Source organism: Columba livia, chromosome 2 (assembly GCF_036013475.1).
Source record: "Columba livia isolate bColLiv1 breed racing homer chromosome 2, bColLiv1.pat.W.v2, whole genome shotgun sequence".
In the NCBI taxonomy this organism is placed as follows: Eukaryota; Metazoa; Chordata; class Aves; order Columbiformes; family Columbidae; genus Columba; species Columba livia.
In genome coordinates this window covers 10,253,429-10,273,641 of record NC_088603.1, presented here as the reverse complement: position 1 = coordinate 10,273,641, position 20,213 = coordinate 10,253,429, and the positions used below count along the sequence as shown (strand labels likewise).

Below are 20,213 nucleotides of genomic sequence, written 5' to 3'. Positions count from 1 at the left end.
AGAAAGAAAAAGTAAGTGTCCTTTATGTACAGTTGCAGATCAAGTGAACAGTTCAGACTATCATTTGGAATGTTTATGTCTACTATTATGAATGTTATCATAATAATGAAATAAATACACATAAAAAAATCAGGGAAACAGTGAATAACATTTGTCAAGCAGAATTCAGGGGGGTTATCTTCTGGCTTATTGATAATAATCTGTCACACAAAGTCAATTTGTGATGTGATTAGAGGCAGAAAACAGCAAGTAGCTGTTGGCAGACAATGGTAGTGGCTGCTCACTCAGGTCTGGCTGTGGCTGCTGCTTCCCAAGCCAATGGAGAAAAAGGGAATATTTAGAGGGTAAAGTGGGAAAAATGTTAGGAGAGAATAAGGCATTTGTCATCTAGAACTCTTGTCTTGTGTACAAAACCAAGATGCATCTTCAGTGCAGTTCCAAAAAGAACTCTAACAGATAATCAAGAACTCTTACAAACTTGTTTTTAGGACAGGTGAAAACATCTTATCTTTTCTCTCAGACTCTAATCACCTTTGTTCACATCACCCCTGAAGACTTTCCCAATTCTGAAAACAGTTCAATACAGGTTTTCTTTCTTTCCCTGCCATCTGCCTTCCAGATGTTCAGGCCAGAGTTCCAGGTAGGAGACTGCATTTGAATGCCTAAGAAAGCGCTTGCCATAAGTGTTATAAATCTGTCTGAGACGAATCAGCCTCAACATGAGTATTTTGCTTCTGAAAAACCTCCCAAAACACTCATCTGAACCCCAGTATCCTAGAAAAGAAGTTGCCAAGACAGAAAGTTTGAGAATGATTTTTTAAGGCTTCAAAATTTTCTCTCAGGGAAATTTAAAGGCAAAGAACTTTCCTTCAGTGAGCCAATGTATGTTCAGTAACAGCAAAGGCATTCACATCTGTTTAAAAAGCCAAGGAAAGTGTCATGACACCAAGTTCTATACTATATGGATTTCACAGAAACTGCTGCCATATATGTTATGATGCTTTTCTGTAGATCTGTGTTTCTTCTGATCATATTCGACTGTTCAGATCCATGTAACCGCAAGAATCAATGTCTGAGAAGACTCGCTGGAGTACAGAATCAAACATTTTTGAAGGAAGACAAATAGATTTGGAATCTTCCTTCCTCTCTTCCCTTGGGCTGTCAGAAAACTTGGCTTCCTCATTGCAGGGGAGAGGGGAGTCTGAAAAGAGGTGGTATTTCCTTGAATTTGTTAACCTTACACTTACTATAAGCATTTCACAACCATTTTATCACCATCTGATCTACAAGATAAAAGAAAAAATAAAATCAATACGCACAGCTACTTGAAGGCACCTGGAACTATAGGCTGACATTCTTCTGAGATTTTTGGTTTTTACTGGCTATCATTTTATGCAGCAGATCCAACAGGTGAAATCTAGGCTGGTACCACTGCATTAGATAGTTCTTTATCAAAAGCTAAAGCTATTTGGGGCTGGAAGATAAGGTTGATGGCATAGCTCCCCTAATTAGCAGGTCTAATGTGCAAATTATTAAGTACCTTTTTCAACTTCTGGTGAATGCACTTTGACAATAGTTTAATGGGATCTAAAAGCACATTACAGGATTGAAATCAATACGCTGATAATAGAATTTCTGCCTTCTACTACTGACAGAGGCAATAGAGCCCCTTTTGAATGCGTCTTTCATTGCAGATAATGCTTCTGTGCCACAATTGCTGGATGGACACTGTCACCAGGATAGCTATTTACAATGATAGATTTATGATGCATTTATTGGGCGCTAATTTATTAGACACTAAAGTGGTTGTTTAGCTGAAAACTGGAGGTAATGTACATTCCAGATAAAGAGTGCAAATTAAGCTCTTTTCCCAAAGTGAATTAGCCTTACCTTGACACAATTAATTAGTATGCAATGGTTACACGAGCCACATACCAGACAAAATGTGTTTATCCATATAAGGTTTATTAAGGTAATGAAATGAAGTATAAAAAGTAACTTGTTGCATTAAAACCCAGATGACAGCAACAGAACCCATTATTAATAGTTCTGTTGAACTACACTAACATGCAGCCTCATTAAAAGATGGTTAATATTTCACAGCTACCGTGTTCTCCCTCCAAGTATAAACATAGCGAAACAGCATCAGAATATTTAATTTCACTTACATTTCCTTTTGTTACTCAGAAACTCACTATTATATTTAATCTTCCTTTTAAAGTTATACTGAACAATTAAAAGTCAAGAGTCTTGATCACACCAGCCACAGCCCTCAGAGGATTTTAACAAACAAATCAGGCTTCTTGCAAAAATGCACTTTTTACAAGTTTATGTTGCAGTAGGTAGAGTTGGCAACATCTCTACCTTGGGTCTCCCCTTATGTTTTTTCTGAGCTATTTCTCTTTTCTATGTCCTTCTACCTTATTGTTGAGGTAGGTTCTAACTTGCGTGACTAATTTTTGAGGACGTACAGAGTAGATGTATAAAGTATGAAAATGAAAACCCCTCCAGAAAATATTAGTTACTTTTCATTTTTAATCAGACTAAACTGGATTTGTATTCACTGCGGATTCTACAGAAACCCATTCAGTATCAGTCACAGCACACACTACAACAGAGCAGGCGCCCCACTGTACAGTGCTGTACAATAGAGCAGGTGCCCTAAGAATGTGTTTTCTGATAACGCTGTATCACATGCCTTTAGTTCAAGTTTTGGAGAGTTTTTTTAAAAAGCTCAGGTCAGAAGTTTTCATATAAGGAGTGCAATCCAAGGAAAAAATGACGGATGAGGTATGTTTAATATGAAACACTACTTCTATCAGGCAATTGTTGACTCTCCCCTTCAGTATGATTCAGGAACCCCAAATTTGAAGATACAACTTTAAAATTATGATGCGATCCAGGTTTAGGATCTTCCAAAATCACAGAATCACAGAATGTCAGGGATTGGAAGGGACCTCAAAAGCTCATCCAGTGCAATCCCCCCGCCAGAGCAGGAACACCCAGATGAGGTTACACAGGAAGGTGTCCAGGCGGGTTGGAATGTCTGCACAGAAGGAGACTCCACAACCTCCCTGGGCAGCCTGGGCCAGGCTCTGGCACCCTCACTGAGAAGAAGTTTCTTCTCAAATTTAAGTGGAACCTCCTGTGTTCCAGTTTGTACCCACTGCCCCTTGTCCTATCATTGGTTGTCACCGAGAAGAGCCTGGCTCCATCCTCCTGACACTCACCCTTTATATATTTATGAACATTAACAAGGTCACCCCTCAGTCTCCTCTTCTCCAAGCTAAAGATGACAGGAAATTGATGACAGAAGAGTAAAGATAAAGTCTGAGGCTGATGCTGTTAAAGCAGAGATCTCCCGCATCAGCCTTGCTATGATCCCAGCAGCAGCAGAGAACTCCAGCTAATAATTTCCAGAAGCAGCTGCTGCTCCAGTGAGATGTGCCCGGCCCAGGTTCCCCGACCAACAGGCAAACCCAAGAGGACTGCTCACCCCCGGCTAGAGTCTCTGCATCCTCCACAAGAGACAAGGCTGAATTTGGATGCTGCTCTATGTCACTATATGGTCAGGTATACTTTTTTGATCCAATTATTAAACACCCTCAACGTGTCTAAGTAGGCCATGAGTGGCACACAGTTTTAAGTCCTCAAAACCAAAAGAAGCAGCATGACAGGAGACTTTAACTAAGCAGGTTCATTAACTTTTCAAGCTCTAGTGACATCGCTTTTCTACTATGAGCATAAGTGAACTTTAGAACTCACAACAGAGCAAATAAAAGCCATAATCAAATTATATGGTACAGTCGCATTTAAAAATTCATACTTAACAACCTAATTAACTGGTCCTATCTAATTGCTTCTTAGAAGCACTGAACACCCATTTCTCTCCTCTGACTCACCTGGTGTCTCAGCCTCTTAAAAAAAAAGAAGAAAAAAATAAAATGGGATTTAAAAAAATTAAGGTCTAATTTCAGGCCCTCTACTTTGAAAAGTACAGCTAAAGGAGACAACACTTATCTCACAATGAAGCATCACTGTTGCTTAAAAGCATACAGTTTTCTAACTCTGATTCCAAAACCAGGCAGTTCTTCTATAGTTTACATATCATCCTTTATATTTAATTGAGGTGTAATCAAAGAAGCAACATAACATATTTCGTTCAAGAAATTCTCTCAGCCAACAGAATGTTTCATGTATCACTGTTAGGAAATGGTCACTAGAGTTTCCTACCTAAAAGAGCTGACATTTAAATCAGCATCAAAAGTTTGTTGGTTTTTTTTAAGCACAAGACTAGTTGTTGTTTACTCCAAATACCGAGTCAGAATCCCGATGCTGCTTCACAACACACAGCATTTGTAAGAGTTGTTCCTTATAATTTTCAAATTAAAAACAATAATTAGTGGGTATAGTAACGATTCATCAGTCATTAAAAGGAGAAGGAAAAACAATCCAAAGCCATTCTTACCTGTGCCTCCCCAAGGTCATTATTTACCACCGTGAAGTTTAGTCCAAGTTCTTCTACATCTCCTTCATAGCTCTTGAGGAAAAGCAAATTTTTGTACATTTCAGGATCTAACGAAGCTAAATGATGGATGTCAACATCAGCACTTGTCCCCAGTAATTTGGAGAGGAAAAAACTAGCAAATGGCAGCTCCACCAGCATATTTTCATAAAGAGCCTGCAAAACAAAATCATTAAAAGCACATTAGCTTTTCTTGTTGTACATTCTGGAATTCTGAAAGCTATTGTGTGTTTCTCAATTTTTTTGGTAATTCCTTCTTAATTTGGTGCCTGAACAGGATCTTCTGGCATGGCAACAGCCCAGACATTGCATGAATGTAAAATATTCAACAAAAATTTGAAATTTGAATATCCTCGTGAAATGCCAAGTTCCAAAATCTTACAAATTAATTATGTTGCAATTTAAAAGGTAAAGTCACTTGCTTATCCGTCATTAACCTTCTTGTTAATGAGATGAGAGCACACAGGAGGTGTATTGATTGCACAGATGGGCAAGAAAAGCCAAATTTGCTAAAGGACAATGCAATTGCATCAAGAATGGCTTCCAAAAACGTGAGCATCTGTACCTCCAGTAGCATTATCATAAACAATATTTTTCCATTTATATCAATTGCTCGACGTAAAATAGTCTGCCCCATAAAAATAACTATGTAAGGCCAGCACATTTCAAACTAATCCAAATAAACTACTTCTCTTGCATATTTTTGGTGAATTCTACTGCTTAACAGCATGAAACCATCCTAATTTCCAAGCTGGGAGTTTACCAGTTATGCCTGTATCATATGGCAAATCCTTCCTACGCCTGTTACACTTCTCAAAAGATAACTGAACTGAAATGAGCTTGACCTGAACATGCAGCACTCATGAAAAGTAGATTTTTACTGGAAACTGAGAGTTTATTCGAAAACTTTTAAAAACGCACAAAACACCAGCAATACCACTTTTAGTTGATCTACTGTGTGAGCACATGGCAATGGAACACAAAGCAACTTTGCATATTTTCCATACAATAAGTAACAACGTCTTGTTGATGGGAAGAAAAAAAGTACTTCTGGTAGCTCTGAAAAGCAGCAGAGATGGAAACTCCAGAGCTAGAAAGAAAAGGCATGACAACATTTAGGGAAATCGCACATGAATAAAGGAAAAATTGAAGATGATTGCCTTTAAAAAGCCATTCCCAAAGCACGCTGCCTGTGCAGAGCCTCTCTCATCATCTGGTTTGTTTGCTACATCAGCACATCAAACAGTGAGAACCAAATCTTGACGGTGTCATTAATATCACTGCCAGGCTGACCAGAAAAAGCATCATCACCGTTACACCGTTGTTTGCTCCCTTTTACTCTCCAAGAGCCGTGGTTTGGTGTTACTTAATTCCTCCATAATCTGCTGCAAACTTAGAAGAGGAAGCACAACGAGCGAAAAAGGAAAAAGGAATAAATGAAGCTGTAACCACTCAATGATATTCCGACAAAGGCCTTAAGAAAAACATACACAATTCCTTAAACTTTTGAAAGAACAATTCTATGAGGTGAGTTAGACCTTGCCGAAAGAAGCGAGAATAACGAGTTCAAAGCCAAAGGGTGCATTATATTTAGAGCTATATGATTTATTCAAGGTGTAGAAGTCGAAATCCTCATTTGTATAGTTGACTTTAAAAGCAAACTAGAGGGATAAATCATTAATTTGCAATGTATAAGGTCCGTGTTTGCTGTTCCTGCATTAGTAACAATAAAGCCATTGTAATTCCTTAAATATATCAAAGCTACCCGAATTTAAAATGGAATTCCATCTATGACTCATAAAATGTAAATGCAGAGCTGTAATTTTTTACACAAGGCAGGTTTAAGCCTTTAGAGCATTTAATATACAAGGACTAATAAATGATAGCACTAAAAACTATGATCACATCAGCTAAATGGATTATAAATTAAATTTCCATAATGTATGCAACTGAAATACAAATGTAGACATAAATCAAGGTATTTTCTAAACACAGGTTAATTACACAAATTCAAAACCTGTCTATTTTTTATGCAAAATAATCCACTTAGCATTTTTCAAACTGGTCTTAAGTCTTAGCCACTTGCAACACTTGATCCTAGAAGCCTATCAATAATTCCCTGTCAGGAAAAAACAGCAATAGGTATATTGAAGAAACCTGTACGTTATTTTTCAAGTGTCTGTCTTTTATGAGTGTTTATTGCTAGAAATTGTGCCAAAATGATTTGAAATAAAAAGGATTAATTATAGTAGAAGCTTTTTAATATAAGTGAGTGCAGCTGCAATGCAATTAATGCAAATTGTGACGCTATCAGGAAAATAAATGTGAACAACATCACTGGCTATTTCTGTTTGCTGCCAAATAACTTCAGTAATTTACTACATTAAGAATCAATAAAAAAATAATGCATTTCAAATGCATCACTATTAATCTTCAGGTAGTTCCAAAGCGAACATTTATAACTTCATCTAAAAACTATATAAAGCATTTTTAAAGAAACTAAATTGTGCAACTTGAGAATAACTTTAATTACTCCTTCTATTAGCTAAGTGATTGCAATGTTAAAAACAAAGTAGTTTTGGAAAGAAGACAAAGAGTAGTGTTTTAATTAGTTTGAAAGTCAAGCTGTCCTAATAAAGTTTAATAAAAAATGCACTAAAACTCTGGTAAATCATTATAAACTTTTTGTTTCAGAGGTAAATTACACCATTCCAGCTCCAGCATCGTGCAGAGATGCTGCAAAATGCTGCGTATAATTGAATATGATTAAATAAACCGAAACTTTAATTTTCAGTTTCAACGTAACCTCCCTGTTTCTCAGTCACCAGAAACTGACCAAACCACCACCAAAGACGTGATTCCACCCATTCCTGCCAGAGCGGTGAATTAAGGCTGCTTGCCGGTCCAACTGGGTTTGTTTGCAAGTAATTACATAGCAGAGTTTCCATGACCATTACAACACGCTGAATAACGTTCAAATTTTGCATACTATTTGTGTTGTGCTTTGTTTGGGGTGTTGGGTTTTGGGTGGGTTGGTACTGGTGGACACAGCACAGACACTGTTTGAAATTGAGTCGTCTTCTGAATCAGAACTGGATGCCGCTCGCAGCCATGGCTGAAACTGGGCAGGAACAGCAAGACCATTTGTTTCAACGGGTGCACAACCTTAATGCTGCCAGTTACTCAAAGTCCACCCCGATGAGTGTTTTTCTTCCTGCAGTTCATCTAATGGCCAAAAGGGGAAATCAACTCCATCTCTTTTTTCCTTAGTGAATTGTCTTGTGGAGCTGTAAGTTAACTGATTTGAAGCTTAGTTTTCTGCCTGTTTTGCTCCCTAAACTGGCCTTCTGCAACATCAACATGAAGGATGCAGGAACCCAGCATCAGTGACAGGCATGGGACTGGTGACCAGCTCTTACCGAGGTAACCAGCTGTCAGATTCACCAGCTGCAATATGAAGCTGCCCCGTTAGAATGCACTTATATATGTACTTAAATACACCCTGAGGTCATGATCTCACAGTATCACAGTATGTTTGGGATTGGAAGGGACCTCAAAAGATCACCTCGTCCAATCCCCCTGCTGGAGCAGGAACGCCTAGGTGAGGTCACACAGGAACATGTCCAGGCGGGTTTTGAATGTCTCCAGAGAAGGAGACTCCACAACCTCCCTGGGCAGCCTGTTCCAGGCTCTGTCACCCTCACTGAGAAGAAGTTTTTTCTCAAATTTAAGCGGAACCTCTTGTGTTCCAGCTTGATCCCATTACCCCTTGTCCTATCATTGTTGGCCACCGAGAAGAGCCTGGCTCCATCCTCATGGCACTCACCCTTTATATATTTATAAACATTAATGAGGTCCCCCCTTAGTCTCCTCTTCTCCAAACTAAAGAGAACCAGCTCCCTCAGCCTTTCTTCATAAGGGAGGTGCTCCACTCCCTTAATCATCTTGGTTGCCCTGCGCTGGACTCTCTCCAGCAGTTCCCTGTCCTGCTGGAACTGAGGAGCCCAGAACTGGACACAATATTCCAGGTGTGGTCTCACCAGGGCGGAGTAGAGGGGAAGGAGGACCCCTCTCGATCTACTAACCACCCCCCTTCTAATCCACCCTAGGTACCATTGGCCTTCCTGGCCACAAGGGCACAGTGCTGGCTCATGGTCATCCTGCTGTCCACCAGGACCCCCAGGTCCCTTTCCCCTACACTGCTCTCTAATATGTAATTTCCCAACCTACACTGGAACCTGGGGTTGTTCCTGCCCAGATGCAGGACTCTACACTTGCCCTTGTTAAATTTCATTTTTCCCACAGAAGGAGTCCTCTTTTTCCCTCCAGAAGATCCAATGAGCAACAATGCTGCCAGAAGAAACCAGCTTGCTCCTGGAGGTGACTTCTTCTGTTTGACTGTAAGTCAGAAGTTCCTGTTCATACTCTGCTTCAAGAGATTGAAGCCAGCAAGTTTAACCAATATATATTTTAAAACTAAATCTCTTCTCAGACTACAGGTACTCTCACCCTTCGGCAAGTTTCCTTTAACTCTCATGGTTGTTACCTATAGGACCAATACCATTCTACGTTGAATTCTGAGAGTTCACATTCCCAACTTTCCTACCCAATGAGCCCCTTACTTGACTTCATTATCTCTATGCTACAGTCCCATAAACTGCAACTGACATATATAAACCAATAAAAATTCCAGATTGGAAATCGAGAAAGGAGCAATTGGTGGTCAAATATAACATTGGGGTGACCACATTCATGTTTATAAATACATAAAGGGTGAGTGTCAGGAGGATGGAGCCAGGCTCTTCTCGGTGACAACCAATGACAGGACAGAGGCAATGGGTACCAACTGGAACACAAGAGGTTCCACTTAAATTTGCAAAGAAACTTCTTCACGGTGAGGGTGACAGAGCCTGGAACAGGCTGCCCAGGTGCGTTGTGGAGTCTCCTTCTCTGAAGACATTGAAACTCGCCTGGACACCTTCCTGTGTAACCTCATCTGGGTGTTCCTGCTCCAGCAAGGGGATTGGACGAGATGATATTTTGAGGTTCCTTCCAATCCCAAACATTCTGTGATTCTGTGATTAGACTTGTGGTTTCTAACATTTGGGGCAGAGGGAGAAAAAAACAAACACCTTAACAGAGTCTATACACCTCTGCCTCCTTGAAAGGCTGGGAGTGCTGGAATTCCACTCTCAGTAAAAGGGCAGTTTGCAGATGCAAGCTTGGGGCAAGAGGAAAGTCCAGCCTAAGCAGAGACAGGGCTGTCCACACCAAGGACAACCACACCGGTGCTGTAACGCTCGGAGGGTGATTCATTCCCAGCAGCTAAAGGTTATGCCTGCTGAAAGGGCCGACCTGGATTTCCCAGCGCTATTTCAAACTCACGTAGGTTAGGGATGCTCTTTAGGTAAGGTTAGGACATCTCTGGATAACCACTGAAATTTTAAAAAGCTTCTGAAACAACTAAACACAATAAAAAGCAAACAAACAAATCGGTTTTTCAGTAATAAATCATTTTGGCTACTCTTCATCTAGTGTTTTCCCAATTATCTGAAGATACCTTGGTAGCTTTTTTTTTTTCCCCTCCAAAAAATGGTTAAAATAAGTTATTTTTCTGGTTAGAAGGCCAAGAACAATTATTTCACTATGGAAGAGGCAGGATTCAGTACATGGAACTTTATACACCTCCCCCTCTGTGTGTGAATGCCTGCAGAACACACCAGAATGTTAAAAACAAGCAAAATAGCAGAAAGCCTACTGTGCTTAGTAGGTTTTGACTTTACACACAAAGCACACAGTCCAAAGTCTATTGTTCCTCTTCTAAATAATATTAGCCAGTTGTGATTACAGTCTAGTTCAATTATAATTGATTGTAACATGGACAAGCTAGCAAAGCCTTTACTCAGTTCAGTGACACAGGTCACAGCTTGGTCAGCTAAAGTGAAAATTATTATGTTCAGATACTTCTATAAATACTGAATGCATTCATTAAACACCTGTGATGTGGGGGAACATGGAATGGTTCTTTAAGGCAACTGACTTTCAGAATATAGGCATGCCAAGAGCGGTTTCAATATATTAGAGAAGGAAGATCTCAGCTGGAAGGACAGCTGTATATAGCACCCAGTAATAAAGCAAGAAAAATTACAGAGGACTTTTTTTTCCTGTTTTCAACATAATAAGAATAATATCTGACTGGGACTACACACAGTAACTATCCCTGGAGGTGTTTAAAAGGCACATAGATGAGGTTCTCAGGGACACAGTTTAGTGCCGGAGTTGGGTTATGGCTGGACTTGATGATCCTGAGGGTCTCTTCCAACTGAAATGATTCTCTGATTCTGTTCTATGATTCTATCACAATATTGTTTAAGCACTACATGGTCACACAACTTACGGCTCAGGTATGACCCCAAGGTTTAGGAAACAGCTCTTCAGAAAGAAAAGATTTTGCACCATGTTTTAAAACTGGACAAAATTTAAGTTAGGTCATTTCAGACAAACTAGCTATGTATAGCAGAGGTTACGTGTGCATTACAACATGCTGAATAAGGTTCAAATTGTATGAACAAATACACAGATAAACCAGCTAAACCTCCCTGACTGTGAGGCAGCTTTAGCACCTTTACTCGCATTTTCAGGTCCACAATTAATTCTCTCATTTATTATTTCAACTAAAACATTTTCTAAGAAAAAATAGTGAATCGGTCATCATTCCTACTTCCCATTAATGGTTTACAACACAGAACTGTATTTTAAAACCTAAACAATGCTAAAGTCGTAGCCCAGAAAGACACACGGCTTATGGGCTGAGGCACTAAATGACTGGGTTTAAATTCCGCTATTTCCCTAATCAGGCCCCAAGACCATAACCCTTTCTATTTCAGTCATTTTAAACAATTACTATTAAATAATACTTAGCACTTCCAGAGTGCAATAGATCTTCAAAGCTGTACAGAACCATCAATAAAAATGATAGAAAAATAGCTAAACCATTAGAACTTCCTTCTACCTTATTATTTATATCCTAGAAATATCTCATCGCACTCACAATGCCTTTGGGGCCAGAAAAGCCTTTTCTACCCTAATGAAAAAGATAAAACTAAAAATATAAGTTACATTAAAATGAGCTCATATTTTTGAAGCATATTCAAAGTTAGTATTTAGTAATTTTAAGATAATTTTTTTCTCACTTTAAAACACGTTATTAGTATATCTGTAAGTGATTATTTTGTTTCTAACATCAATATGACAAAATAAAACTAATTCTCTCAGGTGTGTGTCACAATGCACTACGTCTGCTACCTGGGAGCTTTAAGCCACTGGTTTGCAGTTCTCTGAGCTCTACAGTAGCAGAGACCTCTAGATGTAGCATGGTAATAATGGAAAATCTGGTGCATTATCTTCCCTGTATGACTGCAAAAATCCATAGTGCACTTTTTGTTCAAATACAGGATGCCTTTTCTGTCTTTTAAAAAAGTAGGAGCCCAAATTTCCGCAGCTCGATGCCTGTAATTAGGCTTCCGAGAGAGCTTTATTAACAACCCTTGTGGCTCTACTAGTATCCTCAGAATCTTCTTAGGTTTATTTTTTTTTTTTCAGAAAATATAAAGCCTTTTGTAAATTGGTTTTACTTCCCACTTGCTGGGAATTTGAAGGTCAGTAACTACAAGTTCATGGACGTTCCAGAGACTTGGGGTAGCAAGACTCAGATGCGAAGGGTCTGCAAAACGTCAAATGTGCTGCAGTGTCAATACCTGATCGCAGACACAAAACAAACTCGTGAACACATGACCATAAAAATGTAGGTCTCCACTTCCAAAGGCTCCATTGGAGAATATCAAGTATAACTACCTTGAGTTCATTTTTAATTTAATAATGGAAAGTCATACTAGTATTTTGTTCTAAGAATTTAGGGCATATTTAATTTTATTACAAGAATTTTTATTACCAAAACAGAGTGTTTCAGAAATGCTGGTACTTGCAGAAAACCATTATTTCATCAGCTTGATACACTGTCAGTTTTCATAGGAACAGTTATCTCTGTAACTTATGCCGTATATGTGATATAAATTGCTACCCATGTCATTTAGAGGGTTTTGATGGGAGAGGGAAGTACTAAATGTCATCCAGTGCAACCCGTGGATGCACTTGATAACTGACAGTTATCATTCACCACTGAAGCTCCAGTAAAAGCTTAACAGATTTTTCTTGTCTCATATTTAAACATAATTTAGTAAGAACTGAAGATAAAAGGAAGACACTTCCTCCTTATTTAAGTTCTAATCTTCTGAAAAAATGAAACATTTACTACTAAATAACTAACCTCTGGATATGCTTCTAAGATAAATCTGTATCTTAATAGCAGCGAAACTAGTCATTTCTGAAGACAGCTCAAATGGAATAAAGAATTTCAGTAAATATTCCAAGCCTAATTGATTGAAATGGACGTAGGTGTTCCCAACTGTGAAAAAAGATCAGGATACCATTACCACACACTCTAACTGTTTATTTATTCCCTGTCTAGGAACCTGATTTAGAGGCAATAAAATGCAATCAGTACACAAACCAGAAGCAGGAATCATCTGCTAATGGAACTTTTAATTGAGGAGTGACCACTGACATGAGGTAATTCTTTCCATGCAGAACTCCTTGCAGGGACCTCTATGCACTTTATCACAGTAAACAATCACTAACATATGCATTAAAGAAAATTTAAATACATTATGACTCAATAAATATCACAATCCATCAATACACACTTTTCTTTCTTAAAGATTTAGAGTTAAAATAGCACATTTCAGTAGTCTTTTAGTGCTAGACATATATTTACAAGGTTAGTACTAACGTAGCTATTTGTAATCAAAAGATAATTGTTTATGTTAAATGAACCAGTACACAAAGGAATTGTCAAGCTAAATAACCGTGTCAGAAAATAGATTCAGATTCGTTTACATCTACATTCATAAATCATGAAATAACTTCCATAAGGTATCAACTTCCCTCTCTTATGATTGTGTTTCTGCACTGTAAATGTATAAGTAAAAGCACATGCCACTTTACATAGTAAATTCCTGTTTTGATTCCATTTCAGGTGATTCAGGATTTTCTGAGACAATTGATCAGCTCACTTGCTTTTAAACAAAACGCTGAGTTTACAAAACCACATACAGGGTAACTGAAATTAATAAAACAAAATGCTTATACAAATTACCTCCTCTTTGTATCAGTATTACTAATTCCATACCTACCTTTCTAGGTAGTAGCAGTATCAATTGTGGCTCCAGCACAAATCAATTAAGAGTGTACCGATTTAAGCCAAGCCAAAGTGGATCTTAATTAAATGGACAATAAGCAAATGGAAAGGGCAGCCTAACATTCAGAAAAAGGAAAAAAAACCCACCACCCTTAAACATTCGGAGAACAGAGGAAGAGCAACAGCGCAATGCTTGACGCACCATCCCATCAAACATGAAACCCGGTACACGAAACCCAGTTGTTCTCATTGTGGAGTTTTCTTGCCTTTGTTTTCTCTCTAAAAGCTTTTGGCGCACAAAGGGCACACAAATATGTTACTAGAAACATCTGCCTGAAGGTTTTAACTCTGTATGTTCAGCTTATTCATGATTTAAGAGTTCAGGATCTGATCCAGATCTTGCCGTGGAAAGATTCACACTGACTCCATCCACTTTAGACAAGGCCCCAAAATGATCAAGAACTAATTTCGTTTTCCTGCAATATGGATACTGTGGACTTACAATCGTACCTTCCAACCAGGAATAATATCTCACACAACACATGATCTGTCACAGCTCTATTCAGAGTTACAAAGAGTAACCACAAGGCACGTTCTCTAAGATATAGAAAATAATCTAATCAATAATTAGTAATTAATAATGGTCCCACATTTACTACTAGGGTAATAAAATTTGTATTTGATCTACTATTACCCCTCTAATGTTTAATTTAAGCAAAAGACGTATAACTTTTTCCAATTATATATATTTAATAACATTCAGATATGTGCGCAGAACAGTTCGTTATCTCTTAAATCACCATAGTAACCTACAAAATGTCATATGAAAATAAACAGCTTAAACCTCCAGCAATATAATATCCACCAGGCCATGCAAATTACTGACCTCCTATATAACATTACATATTAATGATCAAAGTCTAAACACAGATTGTCTCGTCTATCCATCATCAATATTCTGCTAAAATTTAAAATGAACACATTATTTTTGCTCATTCCTTGCTGCTTCGTCTATCAGTGTTCTATATGTGGATCCACAGTGGACTCAGTTCAAAGCAACAACTCCGAACACCACACTTTATGCTGCCCTCCAAACCATTTAAGAAGTTAAGGTTTGGCAAAATAAATCTAAATCTTTTCAGAAAAATCCAGTGTCTTCCATGGACTGCAGATTCTATTGCTTAGGAAAAGAGACTTGATATTATTTTTCAAAGATAGTGCATATGCTCTTCAACAACATGAAAATGTGTCTCACTAGTGCTGTTCAATATGCTGGAATACAAGAAAAGAAATGGAGATGGTAGAATTCAGTAAAACCAAAGATGCTGAGTGTATTAGACAAAAATCTCTAGTGTCGGAAAGAGTCACTGTTAAAGGTACAAAGACAACCACTGTAAAACATAATATATGCAAGAACTAGCAAGTTTATGTCAAAAAGGAAGAAGAGGAAATAATAAAAATTATCATTCTAATTTTTCTATAGACTTCCTGCCATATTCTTAACCTAATGTTGATACTTCATGTAGTTTAAGTAAATTATCATAAGAATTAGCTACCTGATGTCAAATCATTCCAAACGCAAAGAACGTCCTTTTACACATCATCTGTCACATTAACATCATTAAAAAACACAAGCTGGAAATGAGAAAGATAATACAGTACACAAGACTGAGTTCAGGTCTGAACAAGGTGAAGTTCAGATTTTTAATTCCGTATCTGTCACTGTTCCACTGCTCCCTGTTTCTATTGAAATGGTAAACCAGGGTTTCCCTCTTCCCAGGTTTGCAGCAGACCATTCAAGCACAGAGAAAATCCTCATTTAAGATTCCCAGGTGTCGCTTCCAAACTCCCCTCTCTGGCTATGTCGCTTGAAGTTCTGGCAGCCTGTCAAAGTAGCACCTTCTGTGTTCTCCCGAGCCAAATCTACTACATTGCCCTAAGATGCAGCTGAAAAGTCTGCACGTGGAAAGATTTTTAGCTCTGTCAGAACTAATATTGCTTGTACTAAGGAAGTTAAATCAAATTGGGTGCCTCCCTACAGCCCAATCCTACCATGAGAGCAAAAGGATTACAGAATCACAGGCTGGTTGGGGTTGGAAGGGACCTCTGGAGATCATCCAGTCCAACCCACCTGCTAAAGCAGGTTCACCAGAGCAGATCACACAGGAATGTGTCCAGGCGGGTTTGAATGTCTCCAGAGAAGGAGACTCCACAACCTCTCTGGGCAGCCTGTTCCAGGGCTCTGGCACCTCCAAGTAAAGAATTTTGTCCTCATATTCAGACGGAACCTCCCGTGTTTCCGTCTGTGCCCACTGCCCATCAGATTACAATGTCCCATCCACACTTGTGGGACACCACATAGGACAAGACAACTTTCCAGAGAGGACAACAAAGAGAATGTGGGGCTAAAACACCTCTGTCTGAACATCCCCCCGGCCCAGGACACCCTCAGCTCTCAAGCACAGCCTGGGACTCACAAAATCACCACTGAGCTTCCACTGGGGGCAACTGCAAGGTTGGAGTTCCAAATCCCCAGCGCTGGGAGACGGCTGCCCAAGGTGTGACACTGAGCTGGGCTTTCACTTTTAAGACAGAGGAAAACGCTTAAAAGGCAACAATATTAAAACAATATTTACATTACAGAATGAAGTCACTGGAAGTTGAGAAATGCAAACTTTGGAAGTGTTTGAGTAGCTGTTGTTTAAGCAAACTACTGTCTGCCGTTTTTTTTTTTTAAGAATTATTTCCGAAAACATATGCAATTACATGATCGCGTGGTATTCTTTGTACAGGACCTTTTGCTCAGTGATCAGTAAAAGGTGCATGGACAGCGATGCAGTTTGTATAGTATATAGAGTTCAATTTCTTCACAAACTACAAAAATACACCCCAAATAGTCAATAATTTATCTAAGGTTAAAGTAATTTAAATGTTTAGACACAACATTTTTAAAGATAAATTTTAATTTTTCAGGTGTTTCTACTTCTGAACTAACAATGAACACAGAAGATGTCAAGCTGTTAGAAACTTCCTGATGAGAAGAAAAACTGAATTAGATATAAATCTGTGGTACTGAAAAGTTAAATACATTTGCGTATTAGTATGAAATGGTTACCAAGAGACAGAGAATTTCTATAAATTATTATATTTTAATGTATTTGTTTTCTGATAGCACTGAAACATCTTACGTGAGAGATTTTGGTGGCAGTGCTCTTTACATACTGGTTTCCACAAATAAGAAATTGCTGCGGATGCCTGATTGCTTCCTTTGCATTATATCTATTCTGTTTACAAAGGGGCTTTTAATAATCCACTATTGCTCTCAAATAGCCTTGTGCAAAGCATCAAATGGACACATTTTTGAAAACAGGTGAGTTAGTATTCAGTAACTTAAGCGAGACCACAACACTGGCAGGTTTTGAATAGCATGGTCGTGCCTTATCTTTCTGTTTAATTCATCAAGTCTCTAAATACAGTACTAAAAAGGTGTCTGTGCACCTGGGTAGGGGTAATTATTAAATAACACTGTCAGTTCTTACCTTATGTAAACATACTGCAAATACAAAAACAATTTATGCTTTCAAAATGTTAAATAATAGAACCTTTGATTTTAAAAAGTCCAAACCAAAACTATACTTGTAGCACTCTATGGGAGATAAAACACACTTTGCAACTTTTGTCTTTATGCTAATATTTGAAAACCAATTACATAAGTCAGTGTGTTGTTTAGACAGAGGAAATTAAAAGATTTGATATTGCAATCTTTGTTTGAAAAAAAATGTTTCAAACTTCCCCTCAATGAATGAGCCGTGCCCCATTCCTAGATAAACACGCAACATTTCTAGAGTGAAGTAACTTCCTCATAATACCACAGCACAATTTGCTCCCCTACTCCAAAAATCAACAGGTGCAGAAAGAAAATGAAGCCTTGGATACGTAACACAGGTCATCATTACAAACCATTGTATTAGGATTGAACTGAACTCATCTCCCATTAAGAGCAGCAACATCCTCCCAAGATTCTTTTGTTTAAATGGCTGATTTTAAATTTTCATTATTTAACAAGTTTTGACATTGCAATAGCTATGATGCATTAGCAGAGAATTTGCTTATGAAGTGGCAGTTTAAATCAGCTGATTGGCAGCTCTAAAGAACCGCACTCTGTTTCAACAACTCAGGTTTGCCAACATTTGTTTGTAATCCAAACTTTGTTTCACAATTATAAGCTTTACAAAAATAATTTCAAGGGCTTAGAAGGAAACAGCCTCAGTACGAAACATGACCATTAAAAACATGAATTTATTAATGTTTTTAATGGTTTCTCTCTTTTTTTCTTGTTTTTCCTCCTCATCATTTTTCATCTAGCTCAACAAGTGTGTGTTGGGCTCTGAATGTTCACAACACCAAAATACCAAGCACTAAAGCTCAAGAAAGATACAAAATGTATGAAAAATCAAGCAGAATAAATGAAAGTTAATTTGCACCTGGCTCATAAGTATGGGAAATGCTCATGGGAAATTTTAAACGCTAGCAAGAATTGTACCTCATGCAATTAGAAACTGTTTGTTTCTGAAAACATTCATTCCATTTATTCCTAATGGTGAAAATGTAACTGCAGTCAAATTCCAGAGTAGTTCTATTGGCTGCAATCAACAGAACCTCAAGGGAGAGGATAAACACAGAAGCAGACATGCACACACTGCTCATTTGGCAGTCAGGGTATGTCAAATTCTCTGTATTTCTTAAGTACGTAACTTATTGAAATGAACCAGAAGTTTAAGTGATCTGTGGAAAAAATGCTCAGATTGAACATCTGAATGTTATTTTTCCTCAACTCTAGAAAATATTTTTTCCCATCTACCCTTATCTAAAAAGAAAAACCGAACAAACCAACCCTACTGAATAATTTCAGTAGTGGTACAGCTTTGTATCACGCAACACTGGTTTTACCTTTCCAAGCATTCTTCCAAGAAAGTAGTAATGTCGGGCGTAAGAGTCTCCAACGAGCATCTGTGCAGCAGGGTTAGGGTAAAGAAGTCCCTCATTGGTGGTCTTAAAAAATCCCTGGTTAGGGTTAAATCCTGATTTAAGCAGTTCATTCAGAAATTCTCTGAAAATTCCACCACCATCAATACCAGCTTCATCAAGACCATGTGCATTAAGTAAGTGAACACGAATGCGCTTTTTTAGGTCCGGTTCTGCAGAGAAAGGAGAGAGACAAACTCATATACAACTGTCTGCTTGAATTTTGTTTGGATAAAACCACATGTAACTACACATAGAGATGTATCCACACTAATTTATACTTTAAAAAATGAACTAGTAAATAGTACTGTAGCAAAAAATTCTATTACAGGCTTGAATTTTGGGATATTTAGTATGTGAAACTCACTCTGTACAAAGGGTCTTGCCTTCCCTACACTGGTAGGGGAAGAAAAAAAACCCTACCAAATATTTTAAGAGGCCTAAGAATAATTCGAAAATTCTATTTATGTAAGACATTGTGAATGCAAGGTTCAACTTTCTCCTGTCTGAAGGAACCGTCAATAAGCACTGCACTCACTTTGAGGGGTGATTGTTAAGCTACACCATTACCTAATATTCTTCAAAATGGAACTTAATATTGACTCATTGCTATGTCATGTTATTCCAGAGAGCAAGGTGTGGTAAAGATGGACACGTTCTGCAGCATGTTCTGTGTGTTTCACAGAAGGCTGCTACTTGAGAGAGCAAGCAGTCATTAGCCCTCGAGCCATGTCCACGTAAGAGGGAAGGAATTCCTTTCTGTTCTAGTCACTGAAGATCTAACCAAATACACAGCTTTTATTTGAACCCTTGCATTGACTACACTTGCATCCCAGCAAAGCAACCAGTAACAATAATAAAACCTTCTACTGCTCCTCTGCACACAAATGCACACAGACTATGGATGGGCAGCTGATGTTCAGGAACAAATCTGCAGCAACTTGTAGCAACAGAATTTCTCCTGAACCACCAAGTGTTGCACTTGCACTCTCATTCGCAAACGCCTCTACATCTACTGGTAACTTGCCAGTCTCTTCACAAGTTTCACACTTAGATTTTCTAAAAAATTACCCACTAGTTCTTCATTTGACTGAAATACTCTCCTGCATAAGAATTCTGCTGGCCGGAAATACAGGATGGCCATTTTTAGCCCCAGGCACTGCAACAGGTCCACTATCTCATCTCATCTCATCTCTACTCATAACAAGAGAACATGTGTGCACCAGCAGGAGGGAGTCTCAAGCACACAGGGATGCTTTGCCTGGAGACTCTTGAGATATTGAGCATTAAAGCTTTTATATATGGAAAATGTTGGTTTAGTGCTTTATGGAGCCTTATAAAGAAAATCAGTTATTTGTCTCTTCCTCTGTGCATTGACAACCAGTTTTATAGCAAGGAGGGGAAAAT

The 20,213-nt window shown here is 38.3% G+C and overlaps 1 protein-coding gene across 2 annotated transcripts in view; it reads right to left on the bottom strand.

Annotated features, from left to right (window-relative positions):
- The window catches only part of UBE3C (ubiquitin protein ligase E3C), a 78,350-nt gene that overhangs the window by 12,831 nt on the left and 45,306 nt on the right, over positions 1 to 20,213 (bottom strand). For both annotated transcript variants that reach the window (XM_005500964.3, XM_065050460.1), the window contains 2 exons: positions 18,732 to 18,979; positions 4,469 to 4,681 (listed from right to left, as the gene is read on the bottom strand). In XM_005500964.3, coding sequence (XP_005501021.2) covers positions 4,469 to 4,681; positions 18,732 to 18,979 — 461 coding nt within the window. The remainder of the gene's footprint in view (positions 1 to 4,468; positions 4,682 to 18,731; positions 18,980 to 20,213) is intronic.